Here is a 23,099-nt window from a genome sequence, read left to right as displayed (position 1 = left end):
AATTACGTATTCAGTGGCTTTGGTGTTGGCATTTCTCGCGGCTGAAAATGAAAATCGGCAACTGGAAGATTTACTGGCCGACTTTGCCCGTTTACCTGAAAGACTTAATCTGTCGGTAAGGACAAAGTCAATAAATGAGAATTTTGTAAATTGAAAATTAGGACCATTGTTTTTTTTGTAATCATGATTCAAGAGCTTTTCCATCTTAAGGGTTAGCGCCAACTCACTCTACTATTGTTATTTGGGATTGTCGATTCATTTGTTTTTCTTCATTAATGAAGTCGGCTTTTCTTCTCAGTAAAGGGCTATTGTGTTTATACGATAAACAAAATAATTCATGGTTGCTTGTAGATATGAAATTGTTCTTCTCGTGTTGAACTCGACATCTCACTCGTTCGCTGCGCTCATTCGTGAGCAATCGACTTCAACACTCGAAGAGAAATTCCATATCTACGCGCGCCCATGTATTATTCTCTATGCAACGAGTTAATTTAATAAATGAAGATGAGAGTGATCTTCGCAACAATGAACACTAATTAAGCAGAGGGCAGAACGAAGCCTGAAAAAAATTTTTGTAGGCTTTATTTTCACTACTACTTTGAGGCATAATCCGCAGTCCAAATATATAACATTCATATATTCGCAGTCGTTAAGTTGTTAATTGAGATGAAGACCAACCGCAGCAAGAGAAAAATAAGTCTGTTAACTAACCATACATTTCCAATACACACTGTGCATCCGACAACCCCTTTGACTAACAAGGAAAATTATTCCTTGGGCTTAGGGATCGGTTAAAACCAGTGCTGTTACAGCAATGGTCTTTGAAAGGCTCCGATGTGGCAGGAAAAAGAGCGAATACATTAAACATGTCATTCACTTTTTTTTTTATATGTTTCAAATATGCGCTGCAAAAACAGCACCGGATGCAGTTAGCAGGAATTACTTAGTTTTACGGTTTTTCCGTTATCCCTCTATAAATTTTACGCGCTAATGAAAAGAGACGATTTAATAACGTTACTGCCATGTAGAGTTACTTTGAAACTTTCTTTGATCGAGGTTTGCCCAATTTGTTTTCCTTCCAGGAAACTGACTTTTGAGGAGAGTTTATTTTCGATCAATTCGACAAAATCAATAAAATTGATCCTGCATAATGAAAACCCCAATCGAGTTCATTGATTGCCGACCCAGGACTATAGTCAATTTTAAATTCTTAACGTCTGGGATCAGAGCCAATTTAATGAATTAACAGAGAGGAGAAAATATGGAACAAACTCATCTTATTAAGAGCCAATCTTGCTCCTCCTGATCGACTGAAAAGCTGCTTTGAATCCTTACACCCTGTTAATACCAGTGAAGCAGGCAAGAATTCCAATCTGTCGCCAAACGACACTGTGTTCCTTTAAAATGCCAAAAAGCTCCACATTATATTGTTTTACAATTTTTTCAAATTTTTGTAGTCCTTCTTATGAACATCTTAGTATTTAACAGAGATCAGACTGAAAATTCAAGCTTACGTTTGGCGAAGAATACCATTTTTAACCAAAGAACGCCTTTTTCATAGTTTATATAGCATATAAATATGGAGACCACTTTGATTCATTTGTGGCAGGCAGCTTTTTTTAAAAATAATTGATGATGTTGCACGATAAATTTAGGTATTCAAGCTTGAGAATATTACCAAAGCTGCCCTGTGGCGTTTTTTCGCCTGCTTGTTATCCGTGCGCTAAAAGTTGATCGAAAGTGGTATGGTTCGTTGAATATTTCTATGGTATTTACTCAGCTTATCAACTTAGAGGGAACTTACACGATCTCATATTCTCTCAATTTTTTGGTTTCATTTTAGTAGGAGCTTGCCCGCCCGCCTTTCTTGATTAATGTTCAATGTTTTGACTGAGTTAACAAATGATATTCATTCACCGTTGGCCAATTATGACAGGTAGCAGTAACGCTAATGGCTAATCGATTATCCGATTAAATTACTCTACCCAGAGCGGAGCCAAAATAATAGCTTAGCTTATGTAAAAACAAATAACTTTAAGGTAAAGCCATTTATCTATCAAAAGGTGCCCAAACACTTGGCCAACTCGAACAGTTAATTTCAATATAACATCTGACAGTGTTTACTTACAAAGCAGATGACAGTATTACAGAATATTTTTACTAATGCACCATTACCATAGCAGGAAATTATACTGTTAGAGTACTCTCACTGGTTGGCTGAACAATTTTTTTGACACCTGCAGTTATATTCGGTGAGTCATAACCAAGATAAGAGAATCAGCTTTTTCAAACGTCTACAGGTGTTGTTAAAAAAAAAAACAAACAAACAAAAACCAAACAAAAAAAACCGCATGCTTCTTAATGAAATCCAGAATTGCATTCCGCATCATGAAAAGTGCACAGTCATTACAGTAGTTGTTGTATGTTTGTCTTCGGTAATAAAAGGTAACTTTTGAACCACTCCGGCTTATGTAAACGCGTCGACAAAGAGAAGAAAATAACTATATTAATTTTCTCAACATCCTGGATTACAATCGGGTGAAACATCAAGGGTGACGAAAAAATGGAAACCTGGTTTTGGATTGTTGGCTGGTTTCTTTCCATTCTGACGATAACAGGGAATGGATTTATTATCTTCCTTGTTACTAGCAAACGAAATCTTCGAACTAAAACCAACGCGTTTGTCGTTTCACTCGCTCTGGCAGATCTCTGTGTCGGGATAACAGTGGTTCCTACATTGTTTGTCTGCAACAAGGTGGCAGGTTGCAACTCAGAAGATAACATGATGTACATTGTTAGAAACTTTTTCGCCTTTGCGTCCGTGATGAACTTGTGTAGCTTGGTCCTGGATCGCTTCCTTGCCGTTGTTCAACCTTTAAAATACTTGACACTCATGACACGTCGCCGTATCATTCAAATGCTTTCCCTATCTTGGTCACTTCCGTTTGTATCTCGAGCATTTTACGCATTGCCACAATTTGTTGAAAGTCCATTTGGCCTCAAGTTTCTTAGTATCCTAACTCTAATCATCTTTGAATTCCTTCCAACTATCATATGTGTGTTTTGTTTTCTATCTATGTTACAAATTCTCTGTAAACATGATCAAACAACTCGCTTGTTAGCAAAACAGTTAAGTTTCAACCATAAGTTTTCTCGTAAGAAAAGGGAAAAGTCAGTTGTTATAATGACGGGAGTAGTGGTAGGAATATTTCTCCTGTGTTACAGTCTTTACATGCGCTGTTCTTTTGTGTACTTATTCAGTGACGGTCCAAAACCATGTAATGATGTTCACTATAAAATCCCTATTTTAGTGCTAAACTCTGCCGTCAACCCATTAGCTTACTCTTTCTTTAAGAGAGACGTAAAGAAGGAGATTAAAAGACGAATTTGGTGTGCAAAATAAAACCTAACGGGAAGAATGATCAAAATGAAAATGAGAGGCACATGTTTGCAGCTGCATTCACTATCACTTACAATAGTACAAGTATCGAAAAACTTGGTAAACATTAGAAGTAATTTGATCTATCTCCTGAATTACACTAACTCAGGCCAAACAAACGACAAAGAGTGCAAGAGAAACAATAGAAAACCTTCTTCCTCTAGTAAAGTCCTCAAGTTAACCAAGGTTAACGGCTCTATCATGCTTTATATCTTAATCAAGAGAGGAGAAAATTAGTACTTCGTGTTAAAGATGCTTGTAGAATTCAGTCGAAGTAGTGCTTATGGCAAATGTAACGTGTATGTCCGGCGATATCAACCCCGAGTTATTAAAGGTAATTGAACTTTAGGACTCAGCAGATAATAGGCTGACAAATAGTGTGGGGCTTTTTCGATATTCCGACTGGTTCCTGAGAAAATCTATTTCTAAGTTTGACGAAAGAAAATTTTTAGGTTGTCGCGTTCCGGAAAGTTATGAGGGATTTTGTCGCGAATTTCGTAAAAGCCTCACACGATTTAATGTGTTAATATCTGAAGAACATTCTAGCCGATTTTCACTAAAATCCAACAAACCCGTAACCCAATCAGTTCGTTTAGGTGACTCGCGTAAAAACAAACCTCGAGTTTTTCGGCTTCAAGAAATTCAGTTTTCGCACCTCATTTAAGCGCGTGTCAATGCGGTCTGTCGAATCTCGTGTTATATCTAGGATTTTGAAGACTTTGACCTAATTTTACTGCCAGTAACCTTAACTTGAACATTAGTAGCTTTATTGCAAATCTACAGGCCAGAGTGGAAGTGTTTGCTGTATTTGATGACGACTTTAACACGTCTAGGGTTCGTGTTTTAGTCAATTGAATCTTTCAACAAATATAACACTTCAGCTACGGATTAAAAGTTTTGAATATCATTACTAACAAAAACAGTAAACTTCGGGTACCTAAAAGAGTCTGAGACATTTCGGAAGCTTTCGGAATAATCTCACGACGTGAATACGAAAAGACCGCAGGATTTACTCGATTTCTCTTTGAAAAGAAACATTTCGATCTAACACAGCGGAATTGTTTTCCAGAATCAGGACTTATTTTCACTACTGCTTTGGTAGTATTCATAACTGCGAAGGTCGCTTCCATATTCATTTCTTTATCCGCAGTTCACATGTATGATTTTCATATCTTTATATTCATGAATTAATTTATTGTATTTTATTTCAGTTCAGGAATATAACTCCAATGCATTTTCAGACTATCCTTTTGAAATAGCATTGCTAGTGTGAAAAATGTAGGGACTTCTAATTGGTTCTAGATTACCGCAAAGTGGACGAAAGGCTAGCAGTCACGAACGGCGGCAATTCCACCACCAAGGAACAGTACTAACGCAAGGCGTTAAATAACAAAACTTTCCGAGAGGAGGCAATTTAAGGACAATTTATTATACTTATGAAATGTTAACTCTCAATCAGAAACCACTGGGCCCTAATTCTATCATTTTTTTTTCGTCTAAATTCGACTATTTAGCGCGTGTTGCTGGATTTCGTTCAGTAGGCGCGATAAAATCACTCTCACGAGGAATTGTTTACTTTAGTGCGACCAATGTAACGAAAGACGTGAGGACAATTTACGTCGTACAACGGCCACCTGGGACAACAGTGTCCTCAACATTGGAAAATGCTCTGATATAATGGTATGAAAGAAAGATTGGGGCCTGAGCTCGCTAGTCTACGATAGATATGTGTGCGTGTGCGATCGCGTTCAGTCAGAAAGTAGAAAGGAAGTCTCGGTCGCCAATGAGATAAAATGTTTCGCCTCATGGGAAGCATCTGCAGCAAATCAACACCACGTTTCAAGAAAATAACAGAGTCATTTCCTTTCACTGTATCTTTTCAGGCCTGCGAAAACGTGGTCTTTATCACTATCCATAACACATAGGACTTCTCTCTTGAGAAAATAAGAGGAAGGAAAATGGGAACGAAGAGGTAAATTCTGAGTACCGAATCTGAAGATAAGTACTTGCAACAAATCCTCTGGTGTTACTGTTCTTTGCTATTAACTTGTACTGTATCGTCTGCCAAGACCTCCGTTCTCCTCCACTGTGATATTTTCTAGCTCTACTCAACTTGTCATTTCCTTTTCCCAGTCTTCGCTTGTCGTTGTGTCGTCTAACTCCTCAGACGTATTAGCTTCGCCGTCCTTCGCTTCGAGTTCGGTAAGCAAAGCTGTAGCTTCGGCGAGTGTGTCGGCAGCGCTCGAAGTTCGTTGGAATGTTCGGCTGGACGAGTACTCATTGGAGGTCGTGGTGTGTGGGGCCCAGTAATGCTCGTTCATTTTTCGTTTGAGCCATTGCACGGCCCACTGCCAGCGTGACGAATTTTGAAGTAAGTAATCTTTAGCTTGCGGACATTTATTTGCCAACTGAACCAGGAATTTAATGCACTGGTATGCCCGGCGACTGTCAGTCGTGTTACTTGTCTTGATAACCGCTGGAAAACAAATACGCATAGCTCATCCTTAGGACCAAACGTAAAACAGAAAGATCGTCGGCTACAGTTGTTCTTCGTTACCATAAATGGTCACCCGAAAATGGGCGTAGCCATACTACTAACCTCAAACGTGCAATCAATAGCATTGTTTTAAAGACAATGGCTGAAAAACGTTACAGGTGAAGCGTAGGAGCCTACTGCTCCCTTATGGTGAGAAGTTATCACTGCTAAGCATATGGGATGCTAGTCCATCGTACCCCTACCCCGCCATTTTCTCAAGTTTCGCTGAAAGTTTGCCGCCGCCTCTTTATTTTCTCCGGGTGGGGGTAAGGCACTATGTACTAGGTCACCAAGCCTCTCGTGATAAAGACGAAAATTGAAGGAAGCAGAGCACATAATTTAACAAACTTCTCCACCATCCTACGGAAAGTTTTCGCTAAAAAACTCACCTAAGACGCCATCTCCTTGTTCATCGGCCACACATTTTATTCGCAACAACTGTAAAGGATCCTCGACCATCTGTTGAAAGTAACGCGACTTAGAAAACTTACAAGAAAAGAATAGCGTAAGTTTCAGGTAAATATACATCATTACCGAATTTCTGCATCATTCATGCATTGATTGACCGCTAATTGCTCAAGGCTCTTGCTTTAATGGTCATACAAGTTACTTAAGATCAAACTCACGTACGGAGACCATCGTCAGTATTCTAACGTACCCGTGTCAGAACTTATGGCTAAGTCAGGAGAGCAAATGAAAATAATCAATCGCCTACTTTCCAACGTTAATGTAACATGTTTTGTGTTTTGAGTTGTTTTCTGCTGTGCCATTCTACTTAGCTTCTGAGTCTGAATTTCTAATGAGGTGCTACAAGGGACTGTGCATTCTACACAACATCAGAGTCTTGTTTACCAGTAAATCAAGTAGGGCACCAAACAAATTCCTCATGTCATTGGCGGAAACAGTAGCGAGGAGGGCCTGTGAAATAAACGCATATCAGTGTGCTTTGCAAAAATATAGTATTCATTCAGTTCTTTTCCGAACTGCCTTTCCCTCCATTTGGTTCAACAATGAAACCAGCGTTCAGCGGACAAGGGTAGGGCTCAAATTAGTGTCCCCTTAATCAGTATGTCAAGTCTGGATATATTTAAAAAATTGTAACACAACGTTAAATTGTTAAACCCACAAGAGTAGAGTAAGTCCTAAGAAACCTTTCGGATCTTGCCGTTTCGCGTCGATATAGTAACACAAGGTGTTAATACAGCAATACAGGATGTCTGCTCGACATGGATCCTCGGCCAAATTGTTAAATTAATTTGACTTCTTGCAAGTTGTTGCGTAAGACTCGGTCAATCGCACAATTGATCAATCAATCAAACAGTTAGTCAGCCAGCTTTTCAGTCAGTCGGTAGGTCCTTTGGTTAGTCAGTGATTCTGTGTGTCTGTCCGTCCGTACGTTCGTTAATGTGAGTAATTTCGAAAATTAGAAAAACGGGCATGGACAACAAGAAAAAATTGATACATGCAAATAAAACAAAGCAGAGAGACAATACCATGGACGTACCCTGATATGCTGCAATACTTTGATACTAAAGTGTTCGTTGCACCAACTGCAGTGAATGAACATATTGATAATCTGTTGTGATGTGCCCATGACGTCACAAATGGCTGTAGACACCTGATACATAAATGAAACAACCAGCAGCTCACAATACTACTACCGGTATGATGAAAAGTATGACATCTTAAAACAGGGCCAGTTACAAATTGCAAACAGGGGCTTTTGCTAAAGGAAGGTAAAAAAAAAGGGGGGTGGGGTTACTTAGTCAGCTTATCCCAGTTATGCGCTCATGTGCGAAAACCTCACCAATTTCTCTACAAATAGTGAAGAAATTATAAAATAAAATAATAATTATTTAATATGAATTCAAAAGAAAATATCAGAAAAAAAAGGAAAGAAGGGAAGGTAAAAGAAAAAGACGTAGAAAAATATGACTAACAATACAACGAACCTTCCCATGCTATCGAATACAACAGACAGTTAAAATAGAAAGAGTAGTTGCTCTTTTGCAATGCATAGAAACTGGTTATCTTCACATTAAATAAGAAATACAGTAATATCATTTATTGAAAGAAAAAGAAACTAATTGAATCTGACCAAATACAAAGAAAACAAAACACTTCTGTTATGTTTGTGCATCACTTTTTTTTTTTGTTACTAACCTCTTTGATGTAAAAGTCGCTGTTCATCCCGAAGATGGCATCTTCCATTTGAGGAGGCATGGGAATAAGCGATTCAGCACGAACAGTTTCAAGGAACATGGGCCGCAAAGACCTGGGTTCTTATAATCAAAACAGGTCATCATAAGATTTGTTTCGTTTAAAAGGATAGACTGCCATTCATTCAAGTGGCAAAACTGCAACGATATTTCAAACTTGCATAAACGATGGAGATGTGCTCTTACCGACGGTAAGTTGTGACGAAACATCACACGAGCAAACAAGAGTGGCCAGGACACTGTACAGATGAGTAAACTCCTGAGCTTGAATTGAGCTCCACCTCCGGTTAGATCCCTAGTTACGGGTAACAAAGGTAATTATGCGTATATGAAAAAGATAAATAAACAATTGAATAGATGAATACGCGAATAAACGAATAAATGTAAAAATACATCAGTAAAGATATATATATATATATATATATATATATATATATATATATATATATATATATATATATATATATATATATATAAAGAAGGCAAAAGTAACAAAATTTGTACTCATTAGTCTTGCACAGGTAATATTAAGACAAGCGACAACAACAAAGATCACAGAGCGTTACTTCCCAGTCGGCCTCGGCCAGACAAAAGTGCCAGTCAAGATTGTGAATAAGAATAATAATGGTACCTGAACTAAGGTAACGAGATTTTAATCTCGCTGCGAAGATCACTCCACCATTTAAAAATGGTCGAGTAACTTTCGCAGTGAAGTGAAAAATACAAATCTGAATTACGTTGGAGAAGTCGTCCACGGGACTCAGACATGTGACCTCTATGTCCCTCAAACAAACTAAGGTGCGGAGCCACTGACGTTCGAAATAAGCCAATTGTGAGCTCACGTGATATACTACCATTTACAACCAATTAGATTACTAGTGCGTCACAAACTGCAGTCGACATACAGCCATCGTCTCCCCTAACTACGATATCAAACATAACTCACAAAAATACTCACATTTTCAGCATTGGGTCCGACCAAGAAATGCAGAAACTTTGAAAAGGCTGCTTGGGCTATAAGATGTTCACAAGTCTTTCGATTCTGTAAGGAGAATGGTAATAAGGACTGAGACTAGTATTTTTTTCCTTTCCTCTTTTGATTTTTCTTCCGTCCCATTGACTGTTCACTCCAAACGTTGTAACTTATAAGAATATAACAAGGCAGTTCTACCGGGAAGTAACAATGCGTAAGATAACTAAACAATGCGGGTGAGAAGGGTTCATATTGACAGACTAACATTAAGTGCAATGGAAAAATGTATTCAGCGCTTATCTTAGGGAAACACTCTTTTACATTTATAAGCTTATGACAAACAATTAAAACGACTATTTTATGATTGGCCACGAGGGTAAAATTGCTTGAACTTAATTGGTTGCGAAAAGTTGTTCTCTGCCCGCCAACAACGTTAGAAAAAAGAGTCACGTAGGACGATAGTGCAATCATTTCATCAAAACATCAGGGGAAGCTGGCACAAATGGGAGAAACACACAACCATAGTTCAATGACTTAGAGGAGAGGATAGTAATTTTTCAATCTGCTTGCGTCAGAACTTGAAAGCGTTCAAGCATAAAATCCGTTCAATGGCTTTCCAAGATCTCTTCCAGGATACTCCTCAAGATTTTTCATGACCGACGATGAGGAAACTAGATTAAAAATTGTGTGGAAACGATATTTTAATTAAGGTGTTTCTTGTCTTTTAAGTTCAGTGATTTTCCGGACATGAAATTAGACGATCTCTTATGGGTATTCCATAACCCGTACCAAACCTACCGTTCGTAATAAGAAAAATTTTTCATACAGCTGGAATTTCTCACACCGAGAAGAGTAAATTCTGTTCACTTAGTGGTCACGATCAAAAGTACGTATCCAGTCAACCGCTTCCCTGAGAGAAAAATCACTACCCTCCTTATCATATCATTATCCTCGGGTCATACCCAGAAGTTACATATTCACTGTGCAACGTTTGGTAAGGTAGGAATGCACTTTTGTCTGCTTATCAAGAAAGTGATTAAAAAAAGGAAAGTCCTCTAGTATACTGACCATTGTGGCGTATCGATTCATCAGCCAGAAGTACTCCGAACAGCATTTGTGATTGTCTACCACATCACGATCACACATATGCAACAATGTGTCAATCAAAATATTGAGTTGTCCAGATACCTGGAAAGGTTACAAAGTTTAAGTGGGCAGGTCTTTCGAGTGAGGTGGCTCAAAATCAATACCGGAGAATAACGACTCTCGCTGGATGGAACGCTAGTCTACGGCAAAACGAAACGGAAAAAGGTTTTTTTACCGGTCTAAGTCGGTCCTTATGAGAAAACTATTGTGCCCCTGTCTGGAATGCGGCCTTGAGCCGTACCCAAGACCCAAGACCTTCGGCACAGTTTTTTCTTTCCCATATAGACCTTCCACCCAGTAAATAATATATCTATACATTAAAATTAAGTGCAATTGGCTCGCCCCGCTCTTTTTAAATTTGGAATGGGTAATTTTTTTTTTCAATTTCTCGAGTCTATGCAGTTTCAGTAACGCACGCCTATTTCGGAACACTCATGCAGAAAAGGCAACTAAGGCGAGAAAGTAAGAAAACAAAAAGGTACTTACACGCATCAAACTAGTCAAAACACAACGAAACAAAAGAAAGTTAAATACCTAGGTAATTCATCCTCTTAAACCGACGATTATTTCAAACCAGTGCTATTAGGAACGATAAAAGTCTCTTACCACACTCCCTCCATGAAGTAGATAGCTTTCAAACGTAAGACCAAGAATCTGAGCAAATGCTTTACGAACTTCTTGTGAAGGGCATTCCAGGAGGAATGGTCTAAAGTAGAAAGAAAGCGAAATTAAAGACAGAACACACAAACAAACAATCTAATGACTATGAAAGCGATCTTCGCAGTGAAAGATCTTCGCAAGAACCGATAGCCAACCAAATAGCCAAACATCTACATCGTCTAAAAAAATTCACTGTTGTGAGAATAGAAGAAGGGGTTCAATGGTTTTGTGGTAAGATACTGTAGGTTGTCAGGTCGTGTTCGATTCCTATCGTGGTAATTTATTATACGTAATTCTTTCCCTACACTATTGAAAGGTAACCCTTACTTTGAAATACATGTGATTTGGTGTCAGTCTAGAGAAGAATTGTCCGTTTGAATGGAAATGAAAGCCAACCTTGTGGACGATTTGTGTGACTGGCAAGAAGCAATACGTGATCAATGTAAAATGTTTCAAGAACAAGGTACCCCACTCACAGAGGCAAACGCCACGAACCAAAGTAAGGTATTTCGAGAGCCTAGAGTGTTGAATATCATAGGGCTGGTGTTATTAGACCCACAACATATGTTGCAAGATGACTCGAAAACCGTACCTCACGTAACCTTTGCCTCTTTCTCCAGCTAGGAAGTTGATAAACCATACACAGGCCTCACTGTTGTTCTTTACTATGTCTCCAATACACGAACACCATTCCTCTGTTTGGGTTCTAAAAATTACAGATCCTTGGTAAATACTAAGCATTGCAATGTAAAAATCGTGCTTTAATTTCCATTTCGATGAAAGCTCAGTTCAATTAATGGCTATGGTTAAGCATTGAGTTTGTTTGTAATCGAACCAAACTGAAAGAAAATTAAAAGTAACTATGAATACAATTGTGCTCATAAGACAACTGTTTGGTTATCACTCACCTAAGTTTCTTCGTCGTTCTAAAATAGGTGTTAAATAAGAACTGAACAGCAAGCTGCAGGCTGCAAACTGACAGGATGGCGTGCTTATCAGATGATGAACTTCTCTGTAAAATCAATATCAAATTGAAGTTACTACCCGGTTCTGTTACCCCTCCCCCCCCCCCTCCCAAAAAAAAATGATCCGTTTTCAGAAGACGAAAGAACTAACCGAAAGAATACGAATACTTAGGAATAATCATTAGAATGAACACTTCGATGACGATACTTACACTAAATAACAGAGTTACCAGGGAAGGGGTGGGTGGAAGTATTTGAGGAATATACCCGCTCAGGCAAGTTAAGAAATTCAAGGGCGTCTCACCGATTTCTGCTAAACGTTCTGGCTCCTTTTAAGAAATCTCTTTGAGCGTACGACTTACCGCATTGCAAGATGCTAGGTTGAGGATAAATCTGAAGTAGTCCACGTTATAAACATCTCTATTTTGCATGAATTGAAGATTTTCAGTGTGAACCTAAATACACAAGAAAATAAGTTCTGAACATCTTTCGCTAATACCACGCTAAGTGAGATGAACTGACTTCTTATCAATCCCATACAGTAACAGAGCTTCAAAATTCTAACTGATTATAGTGAAAACAAAAATTCTGAACTAACCACTCTCTGGATAGAAGCAGGCATTTTGTCCTTAAAAATGCCTTTCTTTTCTCCTTTCTGAAGTAACGCTGTTAGCTGACTCAGACCGTCTGTCCGGGTGGGTGATGGGGGGCCTGAGCTCGAAGATATCGAGGATGAGGATGGGGAGGGCGGAGAGGATCTGGGTATAAAATAAGAAGAAATAATAAAGCTGGGAAAGAGAGGAAGAGAGTGTGGATGAGGCACAGTTGTAACTAAGAATAAAACGGATTTTAATACAATCAATGGACTACGCTTCCAGCGCAATTTCATTCCGCACTACTCAGAAAAATACCCGATCCCTCCCTTCCTCTCCATTGGGCCCCTGACTGTTAGATTTATTACTTTGTGCCATGAAATGTTTTTCCAATTGCAAGTGCATTCATACCTCAGGCCTACATCATGTCGCACCAGTCCACTACCATCACCAAGAGAACCATACTGTGACTTGAGTTTGTCTGAAGACTCATAATAAAGCATGTAGCCATTCCAGTAGCGATGTCGAGTTTCTGGATAACTGTTAACTGCAGGGAAAAGGCGTAACTCCATAATTAGTAAAAATTCAAATACCTCATCTGCCATGTATTCAACGTCTTTCTACTAGCTCTTTTGAAGAGTTCACCACGCTCATTTTAAATACCAAATCAGACATGACTTCATACATGTATTTCAAAAGAAGTCAAACTCAAATTCAGGACAAAAATCTTAAAATGAGTTTCCTCTTACAAATAATCTCCTTGTCACAGATTAGCCTGTCGATTCTTCGAGAAATAACTGAAGGCAGAAGAAAAGTTAGAGTGAAAAAAATCTACTCCGTATTTCTAGACAGAAAAATGCCATTGGTGAAGTTTCTTGAAAACGGCAACAAGCGAAGGCAGCTCTTGGGAAAGGTCAAGTACATTCTAAATTCTCTGTATAATAATATTGGCATAATAGAATTTATTCCGTTGCGTGTGTATACAGAGTATATAAACCAAATTTTCTCGGCTTGATAGGTTACTACTATTTCTTTAAACGACTGTGAATATATGAAAGTCGTATATTTGAACTGTGGATAACGACGTGAAGGAAAGTGATCTTCGCAGTAATGAACACTTCTTGAGCAGTAGGCCTTATTTTCACTGCTGCTCAAGTAGTGTTCATTACTGCGCAGATGACTAATTCTTTATAGGCATGTGGCTTTGCTGCGCGCACGGTTCGCACGCTTTGCGAGCTCCGCTGTTATTTTAGCGGACTTAATTTTTTTCGAGTAGAGACATTGAGTCGGGTTAGAGGCTCTTTGAAACTAGCAGAAACAAAGCCTAAAATTGCACTTCCTGCTCATGCACTGTCAATGGTCTATGCTTCACATTTTAGAAGATGGACCTCACTAAAGAACCAAACTTCTCTCAAGGTCGCTCGTACTGTCGTGGATGCTTGTTCTACTGGTTAAAGAGGATATTGTGATGCGTTGCTCTAAGTGTCTTTAAAAATGTTACTCACCAGTATCATAAACTGTTGCTTTGTATGTGCCGCCAAAACATTCTGCTTCTAGTGTGTCCTCGTTCATGTCGAATTCCTCAACAAAGATGTCATTGAACTTGTACCACTTTTCTTTACTCTCACTGTCATTTGCACCATTCCTTTTGGGAAAAAAATTTGAAAACAAAGCAAAATGAACAACAACAACAAAAAAACAGAACAAAAAAATAAGTGTCACCGGGATTCGTATACTTTCGAAATCCTACTATTCCATGATGTTTTCCGTTCATATCTTTCCATGACCCACGATTAAGTACCAGCCGCTGTTCGAGAAATGAGTTCCTCGAAGAATCAAAGACTGAATCCGAGAAAATGACGGAAATCGAAGCAAAAGATCGAGGGGCGTGTTTCTCAATGTGCTGTGAGTCGCTCGATGGTGGTAAAGTTTTACTCTGGTCTACAAAGCAGTTATTCTTACTCATGACCAACACTTAAAATTGGTGATTTTCCAGGGCTGGTAATTGATATGATAACATTCGATGACTTTTCAGCTATTCCATGACCGGCACGATCCCCAAAAGAGTATTAGTATAAATCTACCAGTGGTCGATTAAAAAAGCTGCAATCTCATTGGCCACACTAATCACCATCGACTGCTCATTTTAGGAATTTAAATATGGTAAAAATAGATATTCACATTTGAGCTCCAGGTAATAACATGAGGATAAATTCATTTCCATAACTTTAAAAGATTGAGAAGTATCAACGTTGTCATTGTTTCAGGTCGCTATAAAACATGATCACAGCATTAGCAAGAGAGTTTCACTACAGACCTTCTGTCCTTAATGAATGAGTAATAATGTCCGGCATTTGCTTGTCCGCTATGGACAATGACTCCTACTAGCTCGTACTGAATCTCAGGTGCATTAACAGATACGGTGGAGTGAAGCGAAGACGACGATGCAGACATGTGTAGATCTGTTATACTTCCATTTTCACTGTCTGTATCTGCCTGCAAGTTTGTTGTGGACTCTCGTCTTGATACTCCATCCGTTGTGTATGGCTCCATGTTCAAAACCCAAGGAAACTGGTAAAAAAAATGGAAGTTACTTTTAACTTGTGTTCCTTGTGGAAAAGGGCTGCAGCCAATGAGCACTCGCACCCTGCATTGCTGTTTTGCTTTTTGTTGTTGTTGTTTTTTTTCTTTGTGGGAGTTTCGAACGGCTGAGCCGCGAGAGAAATATGAAAGAAATAATTTTAAAAATCTGCTTAAATTCAAGGGGTTTTGAGTTTACCCGCACACCTGAAATGTTTAACTCTGTTTGGCTGTCTGAGAACGCTTATCGATCCGCTTTACGCTCCTTGATCTTGTTTACCTCCCAAGGGTGACGTGGAGGATAAAGAGTTAAAAAGAAAAACCAATCAAGTTGCAAGTAATGGTTTTTCCTCTGGTGGCTTCCTTTCTCTTTTGCGGGGCTCTGCCACTTCACCAAGTGCCCCCCGGAGAAGAAAACAAACGCTGGCTGGAACACCCATTCCATAGTGCAATTATATACTGACGTGGTGTACATTACCTCAAAATGATCGTCAAACTTGAGTGCTCTACCAGCCTCCCAGTCGTACCCAAACCTCTTCAGTTGAATAACGAGGACCGGGGGGAGGCTCTTAATACACATGCGCTTTACGGTAGTTCGCTGAAATGGAAATATTTGCGAGAATACAATGAAAACCTACACAAATGCACACAAAGTGTTTGTAGATGAACCAAAATGCCAGCTAATTGACTTAATCTTGGCATATCTTGCGGTCATCTGTGATCTATTACTAAACAGACGCAGATAACAAAATAATACATCATAAAACACATATTTTAAGAGCAAACCTCCATCTCTTAGGGGCGTCCTTTTGAAGAAAAAAGTACACCAAAAGTTTATAAAATAAAACTAGGCTAAGACAAATTAGTAAAACTAATGAACCTTTTTTTTTTTAAGTCTTCATTAAAATTGCGCACTTAGACTCCTATAACTAAGATAAATCGCGTAAAAATGTGGTTAAGTTTCTATTAAAACTCGAGCAAGGCATCCACATGTTTTACACTCAATACAAATAATACATGCATAGTTACTCTTTCATTGCACTTTTCGCAGAAGTAAGCATTGTCCCCTTCAAGTATCTCGCCATTTACAAACTGTTCTAGGGAGTCTTCCAATTTGTGGTTCTTGACAGTCACTTGCAGAGAATGGAAAGCTTCTTCTCTTTCATACCTGTCGCCAAGGAAAGTCACTCATTTACCACCAGATTACCACTTGACATATAATGAATGAAAGTCACTACAGAGCCAAGACTATTACCGGATCCGCTTGAACAATTTAACCGGCCATATCATGGTAAACGACTTCTGATTTCATTTAATTCAATTGTGCCAATCAGTGCTTGGAACTTTAGCAAGCACAGGATTCATGTTTCCCGTTTCTGATAATCAGATTGGTCAGTGTTGTGTGAAAGATCTCGGTTATGAGTCACATGGTAATCTCAGAAAATTTGACCAACCTCTAAATTATTTGCGAGTAATTGACTAACAACACGGAGAGAAAATAATAGATTGATCTCTCACCTGTGATTACAATCTTTACAGATTTTCTGGTCAGCAAACATACCACAAAATGTTTTTTTGAATAACTGCTCTTGTCCTTTTTGCTGAAGATAAAAAAACACTATAGGTTATCCCCTGAATAACAAACAAACTAGACATGATTTCAGATCTTTATTCAGCTTGAGAAAGATCTTTGTCTCCATATAATCATTTCAAATAAATATCAGATGGTTTCTTTACAGAATTAAAGCATTTCTGCTCTTGTCTTGGCGATTTCTTTAGCTCGTATGTTCGAAAAAAAAATTATTACCAATCAAAGAGGAAACGAAAAACAACTTACCTTAAGGATTTCATCGAGCTGATCCGTTAGGTTACTAAAGAACTCAAAAGCATCCTGCCAAAAAAAAAAACGAAACAAAAAAAAAACAAAACAACACAAAACAAAACAAAAAAAAGAGCATACAATTCATTAGCCACGAATGAAAAGAAACGCTGCCACTGTTGACTTTCGCTCAATGGCGATTGAATCATACGCCAGTAAGCATTCATCGAGATACGAAGCACGTGGGAAGATTAGAGCGCACCAAAGGATGCGTCAGAGTTGCTCGCCGAGAACAACTCTTATAAACTTCTTGAATGCTCCCCTGACTTTTTAGGCGCCTCACATCTTGATGTACGCATAGCTTTATCACATTTTTAACGTTGGAATGATTTTGAAGCCTTTGCACCCTTATATCAGAGTGAAAAATCTTGAAACTTTCCATTTCACATTCCCTTCGGTGCTGACAAAGACAGTTTGTTTAACAATAAAGAGCTTTCTTGGCTGATGATCATTTCCTTTATTTTCGTGACCTTCATGAGCGATTCAGGGGTGATATTGTAAGAAGAAGAAATTAGATGTTAGTCACTCTTAGGGGTTAAAAGAACTTCGTCTGTCAAGATTCAATGGATACACAGATCACCAGCCTACACAGCAGGGGTACAAAACACTCTCCCACGATTTAAAATACCTCCACAACTTCCTAGCCATGGTTATCAACTGAAATAAATAACTCATTTCACCCACCTGTTGTTCACGAACATTGACTGGTTGGCCCCATAGCTTGAAACATTTCCAAAATTGCTCAGGGGCAAAGAACTGTAACTTGCTGTCCATCAAGTGGCCAAATAGCGATTGAACTTGGAAAAAGACGCTGTGAATAGTGCATAGAATGAACAGACAAGAAAGTCTACTTAAGGTTACAAAAACATTACCACATCAGGTAGAGAAATTGATTTACCGGAACAAGCGCGTGTCTACAATTTATTCACTAATTTGCGCAACTTTTGTGTCAAATTAGAGAATTGTAATGGCAATGGTATGAAATAGTTGAAAAGCATTTTCTCATTGTATAAAATAAAATATCCCACCTGCAACAAGCATTTTCTTGGTTAAAAAATTCAATTGAACGCTCGCGTGTATACAGAGGACGTGCCTGTGACTCGTGGGATATTCCATACTACAAGAAAGTGCCATTTCTAAATATATTCTGGCACTTGAGAACTTGGAAAATGGGATACTGAAAGCGTTTTATGATCGGAATTTATAAAATACGCTGATATAAGACACTAATGCTGGAACATTTTAAGCTCATCACACTTATGCACGATACTGTGGGGATATTGTTGGTGTGAGAAACTGCAAAGACATCTATGTTTAAAACAACAGACTAAGGCAAGACAATGTGCACATATATTGCTTAATACACTCCGCAGGAACATACTAAACACCGATTAAGCTTCGTAAAGTTACAAGAATGTCATACCTTTCTTTATCTGGATGAAAATCATCAAATGACAAAATTGCCTATCGTAAGAGAAAGAAATAGAAATTCCGTCTATAGAACTTGCATATGTTATCGTTGAATATCCAGGAAGTAATTGTATGCCACTGTCTTGTCAACACTCGACGCAAAAACTGCCACCTTGTTCCGTCCAAAAGCACCCGAAATACTCAGCTGTTCAAAGCCTCTTAGGTGGTTCTATCACCACAATTACCAAATTCTAATTGATAAACTACGAGGTTTATCGCATTAACTCTGTTCAACACACGACGAAACAGTGTTGTCACCAACAACTTTACTCAAGCTAACAAATGACTCACAATAATCACAAAGAAATCAAACTAAAAAATTCATGTACATATCGTTTTCTGTGACGTGAACAGACTCACCTCTCTTAGTCCTGGTTGCATGTACAACTGCTGAAGAACAGAGTTCATATAGCATGTTGCTCCCGCATTCTTAAGACCAACAAATCCACACTGAGCCCGTGGGGCAACTGGAGGCTGGAACTAAAACAGTACAAGTGTATTGCTGTTAGCTGCATTCGTAAGACTAAACGTAAAATAAGGATTATCAATTCATAAGGGCTCTTCAGGAAATTTTTTTTTCCCTATATTATGCCGCAAATGCCCCGGCCAGGTTTTCACCTTCCAGCAGGTTCCGCAAATTTCCCCCCTCTTCTCAATGTAGCTTTGACTGAGGGCATGATATGCACTGGCTTAAAGGTTTTCGGCCTATTTAGATGTATATATTTTTTGTCATGAGTATAGTAACGATTACAACTCACTATGATCAAATATTCGATATTCAGCGTCTTAAAACAGGATTTACAACCATTAAAGAAGACAGGTTTTCGTTTCAACCCTTTATCTAAGAGTGATAAGCATCTAATTTCTCCAACCGTATCAGCCCTGAATTAAACATTATGGTAGTGAGAATTGAGGAAATGATCCTAAACTCAAGAACCACTTGATCGTTAGACAATCCTCCTTGTAAGTACCACAGGAAACGTGAGAGAACAGTAAGGAGAATATGCATGATGATGTTAGGGTGTAAAGGGTTAATAAAACGGTAGCATGTTCGTTGCTGGGATATCAACAAAATGAACTCAAAGTGTACCAAATTTTTATCTCCTATTCAAGCATTTAAAAAGAAATTCTGGAGATAAATGACTTTAGATAACAGGCCTAGACAAACACCACAAAATATTAATGAACGTACCTCCCACTCTTTAAGAGTACCAGGATCTCCAATATGATGCATACTAATTAATTGTGACACAATGTAAACCAGATTTTCAGCGCAGCCAGTGGCCAGTTCCACCAACAGCTCATGCGCAGCTACTTGACACTCTCTGGCCACACATCTGAAATAACAACAAAAAACTATCAAATATGATGGCAAAATAAAAAGATAGAACCGAGAGGACTACAATGAGATAGGATTAGATATTTTTAAATTCAATTTTTGGCAGTTATTGTTTTATAATATTTTCAACCCGATGGAAATTTTTTTTTCGCGAGGGATTTGTTTGCTGACGTCATGAGCGTGCACAATAGGAATACGAAGCACGCTCGCGCAATTGAATTTGATTAGACAAATTTACTGGCTATGTTCTAATGCAAGCTGCCTGATATACAATATCAACTTGGAAAAAAATTGCATTTGTCTCGAGCTCTACCACTGAGAGCTACAGAGAACTCCATGGTCAACTTCTGAGCGAAAGCTCTCAATACTGAAGATCCTGAAACTCTATTCCAGAGATGGAAAGCTCAGATACTATGGTAAGAAGTATGGACGTCTCCGATAGTCAACAAAACCCTTGCTAATAAGATCCGCATGTCGATATTTACACTGCGGCACAACTTGTCTACAAGGCTAAGTTTAGAGCACATTTTAACCAAGGCTTGTAAAACCAGAAAAAAAAGTTTATCATAGTAGCTAATCAGAATACAAGTTGAAATCACAAAGAGCTAATTGGAACTCAAAAAGTTCACATTTGAGTTCACTGCATCAAGTGCGAAAAGTCGAGAATAATTTTGGTCTTGGATCTAGCTGAAAGAATTTTTCTACGTAAATCATGGCCACGATGCAATACCGATATTGCAGGGTTCTTCCCTCTTCCCTTCTTTTCAACTACAAAGACCTTTCAAAGCACCGGAAGTGTATTCCAATGTGCCAAGTTAATATTGATCTCAACTTACTTAGGATGGACATCAATAACAGTCTCTTTAGACGGTGTACTCCTCGTATCGAAAATTAACTTCGAAGCAGGAAAGAGAAAGTCATCTAAGAGGTCTTTTATCAACTTCTCTCCTACAGGAAAGAAAGAAAATTGTGAATTGTTGCCGAATCCCATTTATATTTGTGGAAATAGTAGTGAAGATGTTGTAATCTGTTATGAGCACTCTCACTTACCCAAACCCTTTTTATCCACCCCTTCACAAGTGAAGAGAGTTTTAATTAATTTCAAATGTCCAGCTAGTAGTGGAAAGCTGTTTTCTGTGAATAAATATAAATTAAATCATCAAAATATGCTACATTTCCAATGCTTGCTCAGATATTGGTATAGTAATCTGCATGTCTCGATTGATGGGCACTAGTGATGGTTTGAAGCTTTTCGCCTTTACGCTGCATTAGTCGCGATTGGAACTTGGATATCTTTCAAAACCTCACGAGTGACCAGACATAACAAAATACACCAGCAGTCCATGTGAATTGCCTTCACTTAAGACTCAAGGCGATCACAGACTACTATGCAAACTTGAAATACGTTTCAACAGTCCTAAGTGTCTTCTTTCATTTGACAAAGCGAAATAATCACACCAGCCAATCAGGACAGAGGAAAAACATCACGATCTACTGAAATCGCAAAGTAAAAACAAGCAAACTGTTTGAAATGCGGAAAAACGTGGGCGACCAAGTCGCCATTGGCTTCAGTTTTGAGAAAGTGTCGCGAATTTTCCAAACAAACCAAAGAGCGAATACTCTCAAACCCTGACGGGCAAACACTTGAAATGAAATAGATACAAACCATTACGTAGCTTCATGACTCATTGGGTGACTTGTTTCAACAAAGTATAAATTTTTCAAGAGTAACTTAAACAAATGTAAGAATACCTAAATTAGTTCCGCATTCAAAATTCAGAAGCCATTGTATTTCAGTGTCGATCATCTTGGTTGGATCAATTTTCATCTGTCTCTGCTCTGTCACTGAAACAAAAGTGGATTGTTTTGATTCAACAGTAGGGATTTTACATGTCTGACATACGGGTTACTTTCTCACCAAATTTTGCCTCTTAGAAGAAGAAAAAAATCAGTTTTCATTGATAATTGTTTACGGTGATGAAGTGAGCGTCATACACCCGCTCAAACAACAACAACAACAGGACATCAGTGGGTTTAAACCTATGACCCTGCACTCTTAATGCAAAGTCTATTCCTCACCTGTCAAGTAGTCTAACAGTCGACAGAGGAGATCAAAGAATTGACTGCAATGACGTTGCAATCTAAAAGTTAAAGAAAAATGGAAAATACCTTCATTTAACAATCGTTTTCACGCTATTTTGGCACCATATTCTCTACTGGGGGACGCGCACCAAGAAATTCTATCATTTGGAAAGAGTGCCAACACTGTTCATAACTGGGATGTTATTTTGTGCAGCAGGATTCTGGTTTTTCTTCTCCAGGTAACATCTTAATACAACGGAAACCCTACCCATTTTCAAGTAACGTGACTTCCCTTGGGTAGAGGGGTAGGGGTTAATCCACGCACTCAACCCTTCCGATTAGTGTCCCATTTGCTAGCAGAGGAAGGATTCACTTTGCCTCTCATCTTGTTGAAGTTGCCCCTACCCCGTTTTAAATAATCTTAATTTGAATTAATTGTATCTTTGCCAAAAGGTGACTAGCAAGAGAACTGTACCTGTAGTTTTTTCCTCTGACATGAACTGTAGGTGTCCATAATGGGAGGGGAGCATTAAGCATCACACTCAAAAGGAAGTGATTTGGTGTCTGAAGTTTGATCTCTTAAAAGGCCACAAAGACGTGATTTCAGACATATGATGAAAAGCACAAGAATAACACAAATAATACGTAGCTGTTGTTACTGCTTATGTCTCTACCATAAATAATGCTATCCGGCGGAGAAATGTTAACAGAAGCTGCCGCGCTATCTACCGGATGGCGCTATCCATCTTTCGAACAACTGGAGCCAGGTGAAAACACATTAAATGTATACAATATACAGTAGTTACCATTTATTATAAAATAATTCAAATAGTACGCGCGTTCTGATTGGCCATAAAACCATTTTACATGAGAGTATGTAAACACGGTTTTCGTTCCTCGTTCATTAGTTATTTTATAAAAGAAATGTAAAATGGTTTCCGTGTTTACATCAGGCTATGTAAACACGGAAACCATTTTACATTTCTTCATTATTATTGTTGTTATAATTATTTTTTATGTCGTATGATCGAATTTAAAAAGACAATATTGTGTTGGTGTACATACCTCCAACAGGAGTTTGACTCAGAATTAAAAGTTGTTCAAGTGCCGTGGACCGCACCTAAAGAGGAGACAACATAATTGTATGGTATCATTTGTGGCTAAGCGGCAGACGGAAAAGGAATGAATGAGTTGCCAATAATCGGATCCTTGTGTTTG

At 38.5% G+C, this 23,099-nt stretch overlaps 2 protein-coding genes across 2 annotated transcripts in view; one reads left to right on the top strand and one right to left on the bottom strand.

The window, feature by feature from the left end:
• The first annotated feature begins 2,563 nt into the window (after positions 1 to 2,563).
• Positions 2,564 to 3,403, top strand: LOC113673030 (octopamine receptor beta-2R-like). Its single transcript, XM_089186347.1, has one exon. It carries the CDS (start codon positions 2,564 to 2,566, stop codon positions 3,401 to 3,403), a length of 840 nt encoding a protein of 279 aa, XP_089042473.1.
• A 1,209-nt stretch (positions 3,404 to 4,612) lies between these two features.
• Positions 4,613 to 23,099, bottom strand: part of LOC113673029 (ubiquitin carboxyl-terminal hydrolase 24) — a 40,994-nt gene continuing 22,507 nt past the window's right edge. Inside the window, exons 35-64 of the mRNA XM_027189377.2 lie at positions 22,947 to 23,001; positions 22,357 to 22,459; positions 21,879 to 21,940; positions 21,552 to 21,644; positions 20,850 to 20,933; positions 20,636 to 20,747; positions 19,653 to 19,797; positions 18,821 to 18,940; positions 18,414 to 18,454; positions 17,675 to 17,801; positions 16,949 to 17,002; positions 16,630 to 16,712; positions 16,141 to 16,279; positions 15,590 to 15,709; positions 14,849 to 15,102; positions 14,037 to 14,176; positions 12,943 to 13,078; positions 12,537 to 12,696; positions 12,301 to 12,393; positions 11,882 to 11,985; positions 11,566 to 11,679; positions 10,920 to 11,019; positions 10,236 to 10,355; positions 9,153 to 9,236; positions 8,381 to 8,489; positions 8,139 to 8,257; positions 7,480 to 7,593; positions 6,828 to 6,893; positions 6,365 to 6,434; positions 4,613 to 5,915 (exon numbers count right to left, since the gene is read on the bottom strand). Of these exons, the coding sequence (XP_027045178.2) occupies positions 5,548 to 5,915; positions 6,365 to 6,434; positions 6,828 to 6,893; positions 7,480 to 7,593; positions 8,139 to 8,257; positions 8,381 to 8,489; positions 9,153 to 9,236; positions 10,236 to 10,355; positions 10,920 to 11,019; positions 11,566 to 11,679; positions 11,882 to 11,985; positions 12,301 to 12,393; positions 12,537 to 12,696; positions 12,943 to 13,078; positions 14,037 to 14,176; positions 14,849 to 15,102; positions 15,590 to 15,709; positions 16,141 to 16,279; positions 16,630 to 16,712; positions 16,949 to 17,002; positions 17,675 to 17,801; positions 18,414 to 18,454; positions 18,821 to 18,940; positions 19,653 to 19,797; positions 20,636 to 20,747; positions 20,850 to 20,933; positions 21,552 to 21,644; positions 21,879 to 21,940; positions 22,357 to 22,459; positions 22,947 to 23,001 (3,489 nt within the window). The 3' untranslated portion in view covers positions 4,613 to 5,547. The remainder of the gene's footprint in view (positions 5,916 to 6,364; positions 6,435 to 6,827; positions 6,894 to 7,479; positions 7,594 to 8,138; positions 8,258 to 8,380; positions 8,490 to 9,152; positions 9,237 to 10,235; positions 10,356 to 10,919; positions 11,020 to 11,565; positions 11,680 to 11,881; positions 11,986 to 12,300; positions 12,394 to 12,536; positions 12,697 to 12,942; positions 13,079 to 14,036; positions 14,177 to 14,848; positions 15,103 to 15,589; positions 15,710 to 16,140; positions 16,280 to 16,629; positions 16,713 to 16,948; positions 17,003 to 17,674; positions 17,802 to 18,413; positions 18,455 to 18,820; positions 18,941 to 19,652; positions 19,798 to 20,635; positions 20,748 to 20,849; positions 20,934 to 21,551; positions 21,645 to 21,878; positions 21,941 to 22,356; positions 22,460 to 22,946; positions 23,002 to 23,099) is intronic.

This window comes from Pocillopora damicornis, chromosome 11 (assembly GCF_964200805.1).
Source record: "Pocillopora damicornis chromosome 11, jaPocDami1.2, whole genome shotgun sequence".
Taxonomy (NCBI): domain Eukaryota; kingdom Metazoa; phylum Cnidaria; class Anthozoa; order Scleractinia; family Pocilloporidae; genus Pocillopora; species Pocillopora damicornis.
Note: the sequence above shows the minus strand (reverse complement) of the source record. Positions and strands in the feature narration are given on the sequence as shown.

What these genes read in the sequence shown, in the direction of transcription:
- LOC113673030 (XM_089186347.1), top strand. Translation starts at nt 2,564, where the DNA reads ATGGAAACCTGGTTTTGGATTGTTGGCTGGTTTCTTTCCATTCTGACG.